Source organism: Mustelus asterias, chromosome 6 (genome assembly GCF_964213995.1).
Source record: "Mustelus asterias chromosome 6, sMusAst1.hap1.1, whole genome shotgun sequence".
Taxonomy (NCBI): Eukaryota; Metazoa; Chordata; class Chondrichthyes; order Carcharhiniformes; family Triakidae; genus Mustelus; species Mustelus asterias.
In genome coordinates this window covers 130,860,533-130,874,682 of record NC_135806.1, presented here as the reverse complement: position 1 = coordinate 130,874,682, position 14,150 = coordinate 130,860,533, and the positions used below count along the sequence as shown (strand labels likewise).

Genomic DNA, 14,150 nt, shown 5'->3' with positions numbered 1-14,150 from the left:
TCGCTACGACCTCACTGGATTTAACAATTTAGCCGCAGACCCCATCGGAATATCTAGGAAAACAGGCATGGGAGTTCTGGACCGAAGTTCATTTAAAGCGGGTTTGTAGATAACATAGGATAAAACCCAGTCAATGCACACTGTAAGCTAAATAGTGCAGAGCGTTGCAACCGAGCAAAATACGCAAACATGTGGACCCTGAAATATGAAGGGGGGGGGGGGGATTAAAGCCCTTACGTTTACCCAAAATTTTACATCTGCAAGCTATTTATGTAATTGTCCTTTTCTGCATTTAAATACTTTCGAGTATTAATTATTTCGCATAATACACTTCTCTAACGCCCACCTTTAAACATTCATGACATATTATGCAGCAATAATAAGGTACTTCATACTATGATCCTGTGACCAATGTTAGCGTGGAATGGAATGGACAAAATCTGCCCTCACATGACGGAAGCAATTCTTTTGCCAAACGGCGAAGCTTACACCCTAGCTATCACTGTAGCACTGCATTCTGCATCCCCTCCTTTCCTTCTCTAGATACGGTATGCTTTGTCTGTATTGGGCAAGGAACAATAATTTTCACTGTATATTAATGCATGTGACAATAATAAATCAAATCAAAGAATGCCACACACTTTCCAGTCCTTCAAGCTACACTTGCAACCAACAAAAAACGAAATCTTACTGGATGAATCCCCTCTAAAACGTTGGTGACGCTGTTTTTTTAAAAAACGGAGCTCCTATATATTTTCTCTCGTCATGAAATATGCTTCTGCGTTTCCTTCTTTTCAATGGGTTTCAAGTGGCGTTCGATGCGCCGCTTCACTTTTCTTGTCAAAATGTTTACCATTTAATTATTGCCGCAGACAAAAAAAAGAGAAAATCCACAAACCCTGAATCTGGGCTCCGTGAGCTGAAAGCAGACACACTCTGCAGAATCACTGGCCCTGACACCCAGGCCTCGACCACTTGGGAGGTCTTATATGTTCCGCAAAACTGAAAGGGTCTTTATGCCTATATACAATATAGACACGCACACATATATACTACAGGTCTGGTCCCTTATCGTGCGCTTGGAGAGACTATATGGGCGAAATAGATATTCTAAAGAAATGTTTAATGGTTTACGCTGAAATTACTATCTGTGGAAAGGAGACATGAAATCTCCATTATGTTTTAGAGAGGGATTTTCCGCGTGTTCAATTTATTTCGAGACCCATTCGGAAAGTGAAATCTTGTTTCGATGTATCTACTTCCCACCGTTAACAGTCATACCCGTCTCTGCACTGAGAAAAATCAGTGTGCGGATCATTCGTCTCGCGCAAGAAATCAAATTAAACTTCCAGCCAGCAAGAGGAGAGAGATGTGCATCTTACCAATTGTAAGAGCATCTCTTTTCCCCACACATTGATACAAATCATGTTTTCAAGTTTAAAAATATTTCCATGTACGATGTTTCAGATTCCAAACAAGTACTCGGCCAAATTGGGAAGATATTCTTTCCTCGCCCCTACAGTGATTATTATTTTTTTTCATGGATATTCATTAATAAGCGTGACCAGGCCTACTTAAATTGACTCCTGTCTTGTAGGGCAGTTTCCTATAACATCGACTCTTAGTCTTTGCTTTAGTGGGGCAGAGACAGAGAAAAACGAGAAATTAACAAGTGCACGACCTCTATTTCACACAAGTGAAAAGTGTTGAATCTTGGGACAACTCGTCCTCTGAGACGATTCCTATTTCGATTATTCCAGTTGCAATGATTTTACCTCCAGCCTCAACTAGACCATCTTTTCCATTCGCCGAAAGGCAATTTTTATAGATGAATTTATATTTTTCTCGAATTAATCTGCAAATGCATCTATTGGCTTTGCATACACACATACGCACACATATGCAAAAGCACAAACACATATGGCCTACATGTGGCCCATACGTTGCACACACACACACACACACACAAAGCATGTTGCACACAAATGTACATATATACAAATATTAGCTAAACTTCCTGAAAAGTTCTGTGTCATAGGAAAGGGGTTGATTTTAAGGAATTCCATTGTTTGACAATGGTTCTGATCTGAGGAGATTTCAAGATTAATATGCGCACACCTAAATACTAGCTCGAAAGTTAGAGCCGTCCCCCAGTCTGGTTCTCGGTCAAGCCGGTAACTCTTTAAGTCCAGGCAGAATCTCAACATGCAGATACCAACCACCCCGCAATGCACAGTCACACACATATGTGTATGTGTGTGTGTATAGACACGCACTGTGTTACTTTGTCAACTTACCAGTGGAATAGAAACATAATAATACTCGTTAGGTCAAATTAATCAGAGCCGCACTTCGGAAACGTGAAAGGAAGAATCGGGTTGGTTTTAGTGATCACTTGGCAGCAGAATATCAGGAAAGAAACGTTAAAGTTAAAGTTTATTTATTAGTCACAAGCAAGGCTTATATTAACACTGCAGTGAAGTTACTGTGAAATTCCCCGTTCACAGACTCCGGAATATACCTCCGAGCCCGGCACGGTGACATGGAGTGTGTGGATATAACATTCTACCTCTGATGGGTTTCAGACTGACCTGCCCTGCCGCGATGGGGATGGATGGGAGAAGGGCCCGCGGTAGACGTACAGGACAGTGCGGAAACCCAATCTCACATACAGTAGCGCCCAGGCCTCAGCCCCATCTGGGATCTGTCACACTGACAGCGCCATAGGTCAGAGAGAGAGAGAGGGAGGGAGGGCGAGGGAGAGACTCTCCAAAAACGCAACACAGCATCCCCCGAAATATCAGACTGCACACCCATTGCTACACAGCGTCCCACACCACCCTTCCCGCTGCTTCACCTTCAACGACCCGTTAACAAGGGGACAAATCTTCGGCTATTCCCATTCGGAACAGATTAGCATTCGCCTGAACCTCTGACTCAGTTTTAATTTTCATAATTCGAACACAACTCTCCAGAAAACAAGCTTTGTGTGGAATTTTTATACTAAAATGCAACCGAAATATGGGCAATGTACCAAATATACGTGCTAATCCAAATAGTAACCAAATGTTATTGTGAAGTGTGCACTGCCCAAATTTGAGTTTTTAAAATTCTTAATAGGGTTAACTCCTACCAAAAGCTCTCTGCCCAGGTATAAAAAGTCCATTGTTAACTCATCAAATGTGCATTGAGTTGATGTGTCAATGTATACATGCATGCACTATATACATGAGTATCCATGCTATACTTGTATATATATGCACGGTATATATATATATATGCCGTATATATGATATGATATACACATATTATGTAGACACAGGGGCTTTCTAATTAATAAGGGGACAAAAAATCTTCCTATTAATTTTCTCTTAGAAATATCTCTATACACACACTCAATTTTCATTTTTAACTCATTAGATGTCTATAGAATTGGCGTCTCAAGTGGATGCATATGTCTCAACAATGAAAATAAAAACATCGACACCATTCAGCGACGTATTAAATGTGTTCAGAATAGCAATGACTTCAAATCGCTCTATCAGAACACCCTTTCAGACACGCTGTTCGCATGTACACTCCACTCCATATATTGTGCAGACCCACTCCGGGCGCATTCCTGGCAATGTCCTGATATATGGAAGTCGTTATCTGACCCCAGGTTTGCACCTCGCATACTTAGTGCCGGCACAGTCAATGTTGTTTATATCTCAGGCCGGTTATGCCGAGCAATTGTTTCATTAGCGACCCCCTACCTCCCCCCCACAACATCAGCGTGGACAAACAAGAAATCCATCTGTAAATTTGGATAATGCATTGTCAGGATTTCGTTCGCTCTGTTACAGTTCATTTCCTTAACTGCTTTGACCAAATTGCACAGAATTTAAAGAGACTAAATCGGTTAGGATTATATCCACTGGAGTTTAGAAGAGTGAGAGGGGATCTCAGAGGAACTTACCAGATTCCAACAGGGGTAGATTCAGAAAGAATGTTCCCAGTGGTGGGGGAGTCCAGAACGAGGGGTCATAGTTTGAGGATAAGGGGGGAATCTTTTAGAACCGAGGTGAGGAGAAATTTCTTCACCCAGAGGGTCGTGAATGTGTGGAATTCACTATCACAGAAAGTAGTTGAGGACAAAACATTGTGTGATTTCAAGAAGAAATTAGATATAGCTCTAGGGGCTAAAGGGATAAAGGGATATGGGAGGGTAGGGGAGGGGGGGATCAGGATATTTAATGATCAGTCATGATCAAAATGAACGGCGGAGCAGTCTCGAAGGGCCGAATGGCCTACTCCTGCTTCTAGTTTCTATGCTTTATTCCGCAAGGATGCAATTAACAATGAATGTCGAAATACGTATAACTAATGCCGATTTTTACATTACTTTGGACTATCTGCTAATTATCAATATTTTTAATATTGATAATTAGTAGATGTTCCAAAGTAATATAACATTTCAATATTTTACCTAGGAGGTGAAGACTAGATGGTCGCTAATGTTATTCACCATATTCTGATAATACTCGTCTGCAGAGGATCACTTTCTATGAAATTATTAACGAACCCCTGCCTCAATGCAGGAAACTCACTCTAAAACATCCTGTTATCCAATTGGTTTCTCAACGTAATATGTAGTTTTAAAACCTTTATGTCGCAAAAGAAGTCAGCGACCATGTCTGGATTTTTAAACCTTTAAGGAGGTTATTCTGAATAATCGGTCAGACTAAGAGATAGTTCAGCAATCTATCAATAAAGAACATTCCAGTTACGAATCCATTCATTAAAAAAAACTACAAGAACTTCATTACGGCCTCTCTCTTTTTTAAATTAGAATGCAAATTGCTGGAGGCTCCAGGAATCTATTTCAGGGAGAGTACCTCATTCGTCACAATTAACCAGCCCCTTTTGCTCATAATTTTAGGAAGCCAATTCAGAATGGAAAGGAGGCCAAGAGGCCAGCGACTTATATCCAGCACTGGAACCTGGGCATCTTTTAACAAAGGGATCTCCAAATACAGACCGCTACTTCTTCCATAAAGAGTGGGGAGGGTGTTCCCCCTCATTTGGAGTGTGTGTGTTTAAACTTCTTTCTAAATAAAAAAAAAAACAACTGCTTTGGAGGTACATTGCAACTACGGCTGTTAGAGCGCTGTGACAACTAAATCACAAGTCACTCATTCTACAATGGGTCGAATCGGCTTGCTTTATTTTCAGTGGAGTGGTGGTTTTACGCTTATTGAAGGCTCGAACAGACTATCCCTGAAACCGAGGTCACCTCCGAGAGGCACCGAATGAAATGTGCCGTTTACGTCCCATTAATGCCTCCTATAATAAAACCGTTCGTGCTTCTCAGGCCCACCCCGGAGAGCAAAACGCTCCAGGAAACCTATGAATCAACTCTCAACTACCCTGGACTTCAGGCAGTTATTGTTTGCTCACTCTAGGACAGTTCCACAAAGAAAAGAAATGCTGATTATAACCCCAAATTCGTGATCTCTACGCTATATGTAACACATTTTTATGCATATATATATATATAAATAATCCTCACATTATAAATAGGCACCGTATATATTTGCTACATCACACAATACGCCCCACAAACACGCATACCACACACATAAAATCACACACAATCCATATGTCCAAATAATATATAGTATATACACAGTTCCCCCACACACACATTGTACACACAGACATACTCACTCACATGTTCTTTCTCGCACATAAAACTCTTCCCAGTTGCATTTAAAGATGGTTTAGAAGAGATATTAGCCAGCTCCTAGTTGCCGCAGTCATACAAATATAACCCCCACCAGCCACCCCCGAATGGCACATTCGTACATCTCGGTAACTCACACACACACACACACACACTTTCTCGCATCCGCATTCCATATTTTGAAATCTAATGCCTCCAACTGGAAGGAGTTGGGATGATTACACCCAATTCGAGAACAGGATGGCTCCTGGCCGTCTGATCTGACGTCAACCTGTCTATAGGCGAGTTCGGAAAGATAGAACATGCAACCGAGGGGGAGGCCGGAGCTCAGTAATCACTCCCAGATGTCTGTGATACTAGAAATAAGAACTTTTATGGTGTCGCAAGATCAAACTTTAAGCCAACAATATAAAATACGATGAACAAAGTCCCCCCACCCCCCCTCCTCCCCACAAAAGAAAATGCCTCCAGAAATAAATTATACTGCCTTCCGTAAGGCTTAATAGAAAAGTTGGGAGGGTCAGTGATATCAAGTAATGCTTGAATGTTGACCAGGGCTTTAACATCTTTTGCAATCTTAGTTTATGGAGTGAGACTGAAGAATGATTGGAGGTAGATACATTTCGAGCACGCAAGATTTTTAACACAACTTCCCTATCGGGTTGAACCGGTTCGGGGGTTAAGCAGAGAGGGGTGGCTCCTTCAGTTTTAACTTTCCGAGTGTAGAGGCGGCGCGACCTCTTAAATCGCAATCGCATTTTTGCCACGCTCTGCGTGGAGACCACGAGAAAGAGCCACCTGTCTGTAAGGTCAACTTTATTTCTTTGCCTCCTCCACTGGCATCAGCCCAAAGGTCGTTCCAAGGTCAAGGATTATCTGAAGCTCCAATCGGAGGGGAATGGCCCATGGGTCTATCTTTGACGCCGTCTTGACACTGATAACAAATTATCAGCAATTATCTGGTTACTGGAGACATTGGGATCTGCTAATATCATGTAAAAGCTAATCAGTCGCTCTGCCTTCAGGGATGTGCATGTCGGGGGCGGGGAGGAGGGAGTCTGTGGATGTCCCAGAGAGAAAACAACAACATAGAGACAGGAGGCAGAAAGAATAGGAGGACATTGATGCTGGAATTGGCTATAAGATGATGCATCCTTATAGGGTGCGAGTTGCTTTCACATTTAAAATTCATCAGCTATTTCAGCGGACTGGGCTAATTCGAGAAAGATTATGAGGGGAAAGAAGCATTTCGTACAAATACTTATCACAAAGTGCTGTATTATTACCAAAAGGCGTATTCATATTCACTGATAAGTGTGATTATTTGTGAATATATTACCATATAGCCAATCGCGCCGGCTATCTATGCAAACTTCCAATGTATAAATATCAATTATAGAGTATAATTATTATTTTTAAATTCTAGACATCTGGAAGGTGGTATCTGCCTTTATATTTTTAGTTAGCAGGATACTTTATCAGTCTGAGATAAGTACGGTTGTTTATATGCTATAACTCAGGCGGTCTTGTTTATAAATGTGTATATTTTACAGAAGGGACCCTGTCACACTGCGGTGCCCGGCCAGATTCAGCTGCCTTTTCATACTGGGGAACAGTTATTGTTTACAGGATGGATATTTCAGTACCCACCCGCACACCACCCCCCCCCCCCCCACCACCCCCCGGCGTGAATAGCACCTATTTAAAAAATAATAAAAAATTAAACTGTGTTTCAAAACGGAGATTATGGCCCGGCCGATGGTGATTTAAAACACCCAGTTGATCACATAAGAAAATCCATTCATTTGCCGCGGTGCATATTGCGGCCAATCTGCATTTGGTCGAACAAGCGATCACAATTTGCGGTGGGAATCTCCTTAGCTGCACAATCATATGTACCCCGTTCCTATTTTACAGCAATGCAGGTCGCCCTCCTTTACTGTCCCAGTCTGCTGTGGATAGAAAGATTGATTCGGGTAGGGTCACTCCGATTGTGTGGGGCCTTTCTCTGACTGGTATGTGTTAGGAAGCTGTGCCAACATGTAACTAGACCATTGCACCTTTCAAGTGGACCTTTCTTCAATGCGGGCTGCTCGCATTGCATTCAACGAATGAGCCCCTTTGAGGGCTAATTTACAGAAAATTGGAAGGCAGCGATAACACGGAAAACTCCCAGAAGCGGGACGTGGGTCCCCAAATCTAACAGAAACTGCGGAGCCTGCATGTTACAGAATATTAAATACTTATAGACAAAGTGCTCTATTTATTATCATAGGGTGTGCTCATACTCACTGCTAACTGTGATTAATTGTGAATATATTACCATATAGCCAATCACGCCGATTATCTATGCAAACTTTCTATGTATAAATGTCAATTATAATTATTTTTTTTAAGTTCTAGACATTTGGAAGGTGACATCTGCCTTTATATTTGTAGCTAGCGGATACTTTATCAGTCTGAGATAAGTACGGTTGTTTATATGCTATAACTCAGGCGGTTTTGTTTATAAATTGTATTTTTTAGAGACGGGACCCTGCGATACCCGGCCAGATTCAGTTGCCCTTAATACAGGGGAGCAGTTATTGTTTACAGTATGGCTAATCGCCAACGCAGTCATTAATAATAACTGGAATGGGAACAGCCCCTGCTTAATATTAAGATGCGGCCTTCAATAATAAGAATCGGCGTCAAATTCTTCGATTATAAAGCCCTGGGAAGGTGCAAGTGTTGATCGAGGAAGGACAATTTTGAAACTTTTAGAGTCCATCGGTCAAATCAAACAGCGAACTCTGTTGCCAATGGTGCTTGCATGGAATAATTTGACATGTAACCTGTGACTATTTACAGCCGCACTCTAGTTTTGTCAGCTGAGGTGTAAATGGGGACACGGAGAAGGCTGAATTCGAATGAGGGGAGGTTGCTGCACTCAATGGAAGTGGCAAAGACAATATAAAAAATACAATCTGAATCTGGACTGGACAACCCCGTTAGTCATTTGGTCAATGGACCCTTGGAAAATAATTTCCCAGGGTGAAAATGGGTGCGTCTGTGTGGGGGGGGGGGGGGGGGGGGAGGGGTGGGGGCTGCAAGGAGCCTGGTAATAATATTGTTATCGGCGAAGAGCAGACCCCACATGTTGCAGCGGATCCATTCCCCGATACTCCATCACTGCACCATTTAGCATTTTAACGTCAAATCGGACATTTGCTTCGGCTCCGGCTTGTCTAGGACTCAAATGCTTTTGGCCCCGCACAGGACTATTTTAAACAAGGCGGCCTTTCCATTAAACAAAGAGTTAAGCAATTATTATCACAGATATTCCCGCTCTCGCTAAACAGGACTCTATTAATCAGTTCATCCACCTAGCTTTCTACCTCTCAGCCAGGCTTCCCCTCGCTTTTGAAGAATCTATTTGTACCTTTGCTAAAATATAGTAGCTACGCGGGCCAGCAGGAAGTGACTACTGTTTATTTGCTCTGAGGTTTAATCATTATGTGTCTGGCTAGTGGCACCCAGGAACACCAGTCCTGTTTAAAAGAGGGATCCGTCAAATAAACATGTGGCGTACAGTGTAAGCCGTCATCTCCGCCTCTTTGTACAGTACCTGGTATGGCATGGTGCAATCCTCTAACAAAATGGGCACCTTATTGATGAATTGCACAATGGGAATGATAATTTCTCCAATGGGGAAAATAGGAGATGGGGTTTATAATGTATTGTATAGATTTCAAAACGGCAGAAGAGTAACTAAGCATCGATCACAAGTGCAATCGCTCCTGTGTTCGCTCTAGCCCACTCCGCCATCACTCTAGGGGATTTTAAATTCCTCGTATGTGAAATGTTGATGGCGAGAATGCGGCACCTTGTTCATAACCAAAGCTGCATTTCACAGGCAACCATCAAGAACTGGGTCACTGGAATAGCCCATGGTGGGCTTGCCACGGCCGAGGATAGATTCAACCGAGGTGGTCGAACATTTTGTAAAGCGAGCGGCTAAGGGGATGACTTAAAAGGCCATTTGCAGGGAGTGGAAAGGTGCATTAAATTTGCCTGTAGCCGGCGTGGGGACAGACTGCAACCATCGCCCGGACTGGCAACAAATGCACTTTAATGTAAACACAACAAACATAAAATATGACCCTGTAGGGCACATCACTTCTCCCTATCCAACAGCAGTTTTGTTAACCCCGCAACCTTTGCCTTTGTAGCTTACTTGCAAACAGGGTGTAAAATCTGTCTTATCTTTTATGGGCAGTTGCAGATATAACCGACTCGAAACGGGCGTCGAGTGCAAAAAAGTAGAAAGTGAAAGAGGTTGGCGGGGGGGGGGGGGGGGCGGCGGCGGTGGTGGGGGACAGTCATGCACCCACGGCGGACAAGCACCGAGACATTCCGCCTCACTACATAGGGAACTGAGCACACTGAAACTCACTGAACAGTAAAGGACATCTGAATTGGCCAATCGCACTAAACATTGTTTTTTTACTGTTTGAATTGTCTTAAGACCTGCAATCGCCAACCACGTAAACATTCAGACTTCCCTTCTCCAAACTCTAACATGTTAATACTGAACACACACACACAAACATACACAGTTCCAGTCTAGCCTGTCAGAAGTCAAAGGCGACTCTACATAGCTTAAAGACAATTGTCTCCTTTAAGGAAATTACTTTAACAGCGAGCGTGGAGAGAGGGAGAACAAAAATCCTTCTCAAGTCTTCGAGTGTAAATGGAAGGAAGGCTATGCAGGCAAACTAAATGTACTCGACCGAACAATGTTAAGCATTTCGCATTCCCCACTCCCTCATAAAAGTGAAAATACTTTTCTTTAAAAAACAGAGGCTTCACGTTTTGGTAGGGCTCAATCTTCAAATGCAATCTGACTAGGCTGATTTGTCCATTTGTTCCTCATTTGATCAGTTTCAATGATCCAATTTTCTATTTGTCCCAGAGCTTTATCAACATTAATTTATTTCGAAAAAACAAAATGGGCTCAAATCCTGTAGGGACTAGGCCCATTAATTTGAAAACAAATCATGACTTCTTTTTTGAGGGGGGTGGGGGCGATGTACCTTAAAAATCCAACAGGGATCAGTTCACGTTACTCAGACAAGAGCGCTAACTCAGCGCCGAGGAATGTTTGGAAAACCTTTACAAATCTTGTTGTAATTAATGTATTGGATGTCTGCCATTTGCGATTTTAAAAATACCCCGAAAGAAATTGTAATTCGAGCGAAGTTTGAGCAAAAAAAAATATTTTTAAATCTTGCAACTCGAAGCCACACGACACTCGCTTGCGAAAAGCAACATATTTACAGATAATTATCGGGTTTAATTTTATTTTGTTAATACGACAGGGAGGGTAATACCACAGCCAATTGCTTTTTCATTTTTCTCTCTCTTTAATTATTCATTAGATTGTACTAAACATAACCCGAGTTTAATCTATTCACGTTTGCAGACCCGAGTCGAAATGATGCAAATATGTATATCTATGGCTTTTTTTGTTAAAAAAAGTGTTTTTTTTATTGACAATAATTACAACGTTTACAGCTCGAATATTAATCTCCACTTTTTTTGGACGGAAGTGCACAAGTCAAACAATGATTGGGAAATTATCGAATGAAATATTGCATGACCACAACACGACGACATAATACTATATACTGCACACTTAACATGACCAACCGCACTGTGGTTACACCTTATGCTTCGCTCCAATATAACGTTAGGGGGGGGAGGGGGGGGGGGGGCTTGAATATTTATATCCAACCAAACAAAAAGATGTACAAGGTATTTCCAAAGGTACACTTCACATACATAATTCTTTATCAAGATTTGAGTGTGTGTGTTTGTGTGTGTGTGTGTGTGTGTGCGTGCGTGCTATAATTTTTAACACTTAAAAATGAAGAAAGAAACATTCACATCTACTATGAAACAATACAACCCCTTACCCACTTGTCTTCCAAAAGTGAAATGCATGTTCCTCCAACAATCCGTTCACTCTCTTTCTCTGGGCTGGGGTAAATTGCACTTAAATAAAGTTGATTCTGAACAATGCAGAGCTTCTGTCGACGTACGAAAGCTGGTGTGACAGTACTTGGAGGGGGGGGGGGGGGGGAGAATTGGGGGGGATGGGATGGAGGGGTGGGTGGGGGAAAAACAAATTGGGAAGTCTCTTCCGCCCCCATCTTCTGAGTTCAGGTCCAAACTTTCACTGTTTGAGCTCCAGAGCCCAGACGTGCTGTGGCCAGCCAGTCCTCCCTTTAGTTTTCTTGTCGCTCGTCACTGTATTCTTCAGAACCTCATTCTGTCAAATCCCAGCAAAGTGAAAACGGGACACGGTTAATTATGACGCGACTGTTGTAGATTTTATGTAAAAAATATGTGCACCCATTCATAATACAAACGACCCCCACCCCCCCACTTTGCCAGCGTTACTCGCTCACAAAATATACACTAGCACACACACACGCTAAAAAGGTGGGAACATTTAAAAAATATATTTATGCCTTAAAAGTTTTTTTTTGCAACAGAGTCTCCGGATTCAGCTCATAGTTCCCTCGTTGAAAATCTACAATGGGATCTAAGCGCCTGGATTGAGCCTTATGCACGTTTTTTTTCTCCAGATAATATGTGGGGGTTTTCTTGGAGTAAACACTTCCACATTTAGCCTATGACCTTGGTAGTTTTACATTTGTAATACGCTTCGCTCAACAACAACAACAACAAAAAATATCCTACCACGGTGTGTTTGCTGTTAGTGAAAAGGGGGGAATTAGTTCAGACTTGAAATCAGTTGCGGATTGAGTTGAACTGGGACAGGCAGTACTCTGGGCGAACGTTCAAAACACAGACCGTTACTTTGCATGGTGTTTTCTACTTTCCCATGGGAGGGACAGATTTGATATATATATACCCCACAAAATACGATTGGAATTCTAGAAATGACTTCAGGTTAGGGATAGGCAATTGGCTGCCAGTCCTTTACACAAAAGCAGAATGGAAAGTTCAGGGTCCATTCTTTGCAGAAATCCCAGAACGAAATCAGACAGGGTCGAAATTCCTGCAATTGTTTCCTCATTGTCAAAAAAAAAGTCGTTTGCACACACACACACACAAAAATCCCAAATTCCTACAGAATAAAAAAATCACTCCATCTACCATTAACCCGAGCGCGCCTTTTTTTTTTGCAATTGACTGAATGAAACGAATGGTGTTCCATGGAATCTTTTCAGTTGGAGTTAGAGGGAAAATTAAACAGAGAGCCACAGTTGCAATTGGTGATGTTGCCTTATAGGGATGGGGGGAGGGAAGCATTTTCTAAATAATAAACTACAAGTGCAATTTGAATTTGCTTACCAGCTCCCGCTTCCTTTTCTCCTCTTTAACATCCACCTTCTTGATTTCAGCTTTGAAGGCCTCCGTCTCCCCATTCTGGTCATCTTTGGCCAGGAGGTCCATGAGGTAGGCAATGTAGCTGGTGGCCAGGCGCAGGGTCTTGATCTTGGAGAGCTTGGTGTCGGCGGGGACGTTGGGGATGCACTCGCGGAGTTCGGCGAAGGCGCTGTTGATGCTTTGAGTCCTGCGCCTCTCCTTGCGGTTGGCCGTGCCCCGGCGCTTGGTCGGGCGGCCCGCCGCCACCGCCACGGCAGCCGCCGCCGAGGAGACCCCCCCGTACGACGTGTGGTCGAGCCCGGCGCCGCCGTTGGCGTACTCGGGGCTGTAGGACGGCGCCATTGTGTAGTCGGGGGGAGACATCTCGGCGTGGCTGATGAGCCAGCCGTGGAAGTAAGGGCTCTCTTCGTGACAGCGGCTGGCGGCGGCAGCGGCGGCCGCAGCGGCGAAAGGATAACCATCGTGTACCACTGTGTGATGAGGGAATCCTCCAACTAAACTCATCTTCCGATTATAAAGCGTCCCTTCTCCCCCTCTCTCTCCCTCTCTCCACAATGTATTGAAGAATTAACAGAGAGAGAGTAGCAAAGTGTGCAATAACTTGCAAATATCTCTTTTAGATTTTTTACCCTTTCCCCCCTCCTCCTCCTCTCTTTTATTTTTGGATATTTGCTGCCCAAACACACAAGTGAAGAATGTTTTAAGCTTTTCTTTTTTTTTAAATATCGCGGTGCTTTACTTACAGCCAACTTCCTCCATTGTGCAGTTTCTCCCCGGACAGTTTCCCCTTTGCATTAAACTAAATGTCACTTTGGAAACCAAAAAAAAAGTCTTCTTTGAAGGTCAAAAAAATGTGCTAGGCTCCCCCGTTGCAAGGAGCATCAAGATACACAACACCGCAGAGAGAATGAGTGAGGAGGGGGGGGGGGGAGAGATAATCTTCTTCAGATGAATTTGGAGAGGGTTCAACACTTGGTCTCTGTCTCTCTCTCTCTCACACACACACAAACACGCAGAAGACAAA

The 14,150-nt window shown here is 42.9% G+C and overlaps 1 protein-coding gene across 3 annotated transcripts in view; it reads right to left on the bottom strand.

Moving 5' to 3' along the window:
* hand2 (heart and neural crest derivatives expressed 2) overlaps positions 1-13,747 on the bottom strand; it is a 71,259-nt gene extending 57,512 nt beyond the window's left edge. For 2 of the 3 annotated variants that reach the window (XR_013498237.1, XR_013498236.1), the window contains exons 1-2: positions 13,091-13,747; positions 11,683-12,038 (exon numbers count right to left, since the gene is read on the bottom strand). Coding sequence is in view for 1 of the 3 variants with exons in the window: in XM_078215469.1 (XP_078071595.1) it covers positions 11,943-12,038; positions 13,091-13,630 (636 nt within the window). In the remaining 2 variants the exon portion in view is untranslated. Of the gene's footprint in view, positions 1-11,237; positions 12,039-13,090 lie in introns of those variants that run through there. The other variant, XM_078215469.1, reaches the window with a different exon arrangement.
* Between the last annotated feature and the right edge of the window lie 403 nt (positions 13,748-14,150).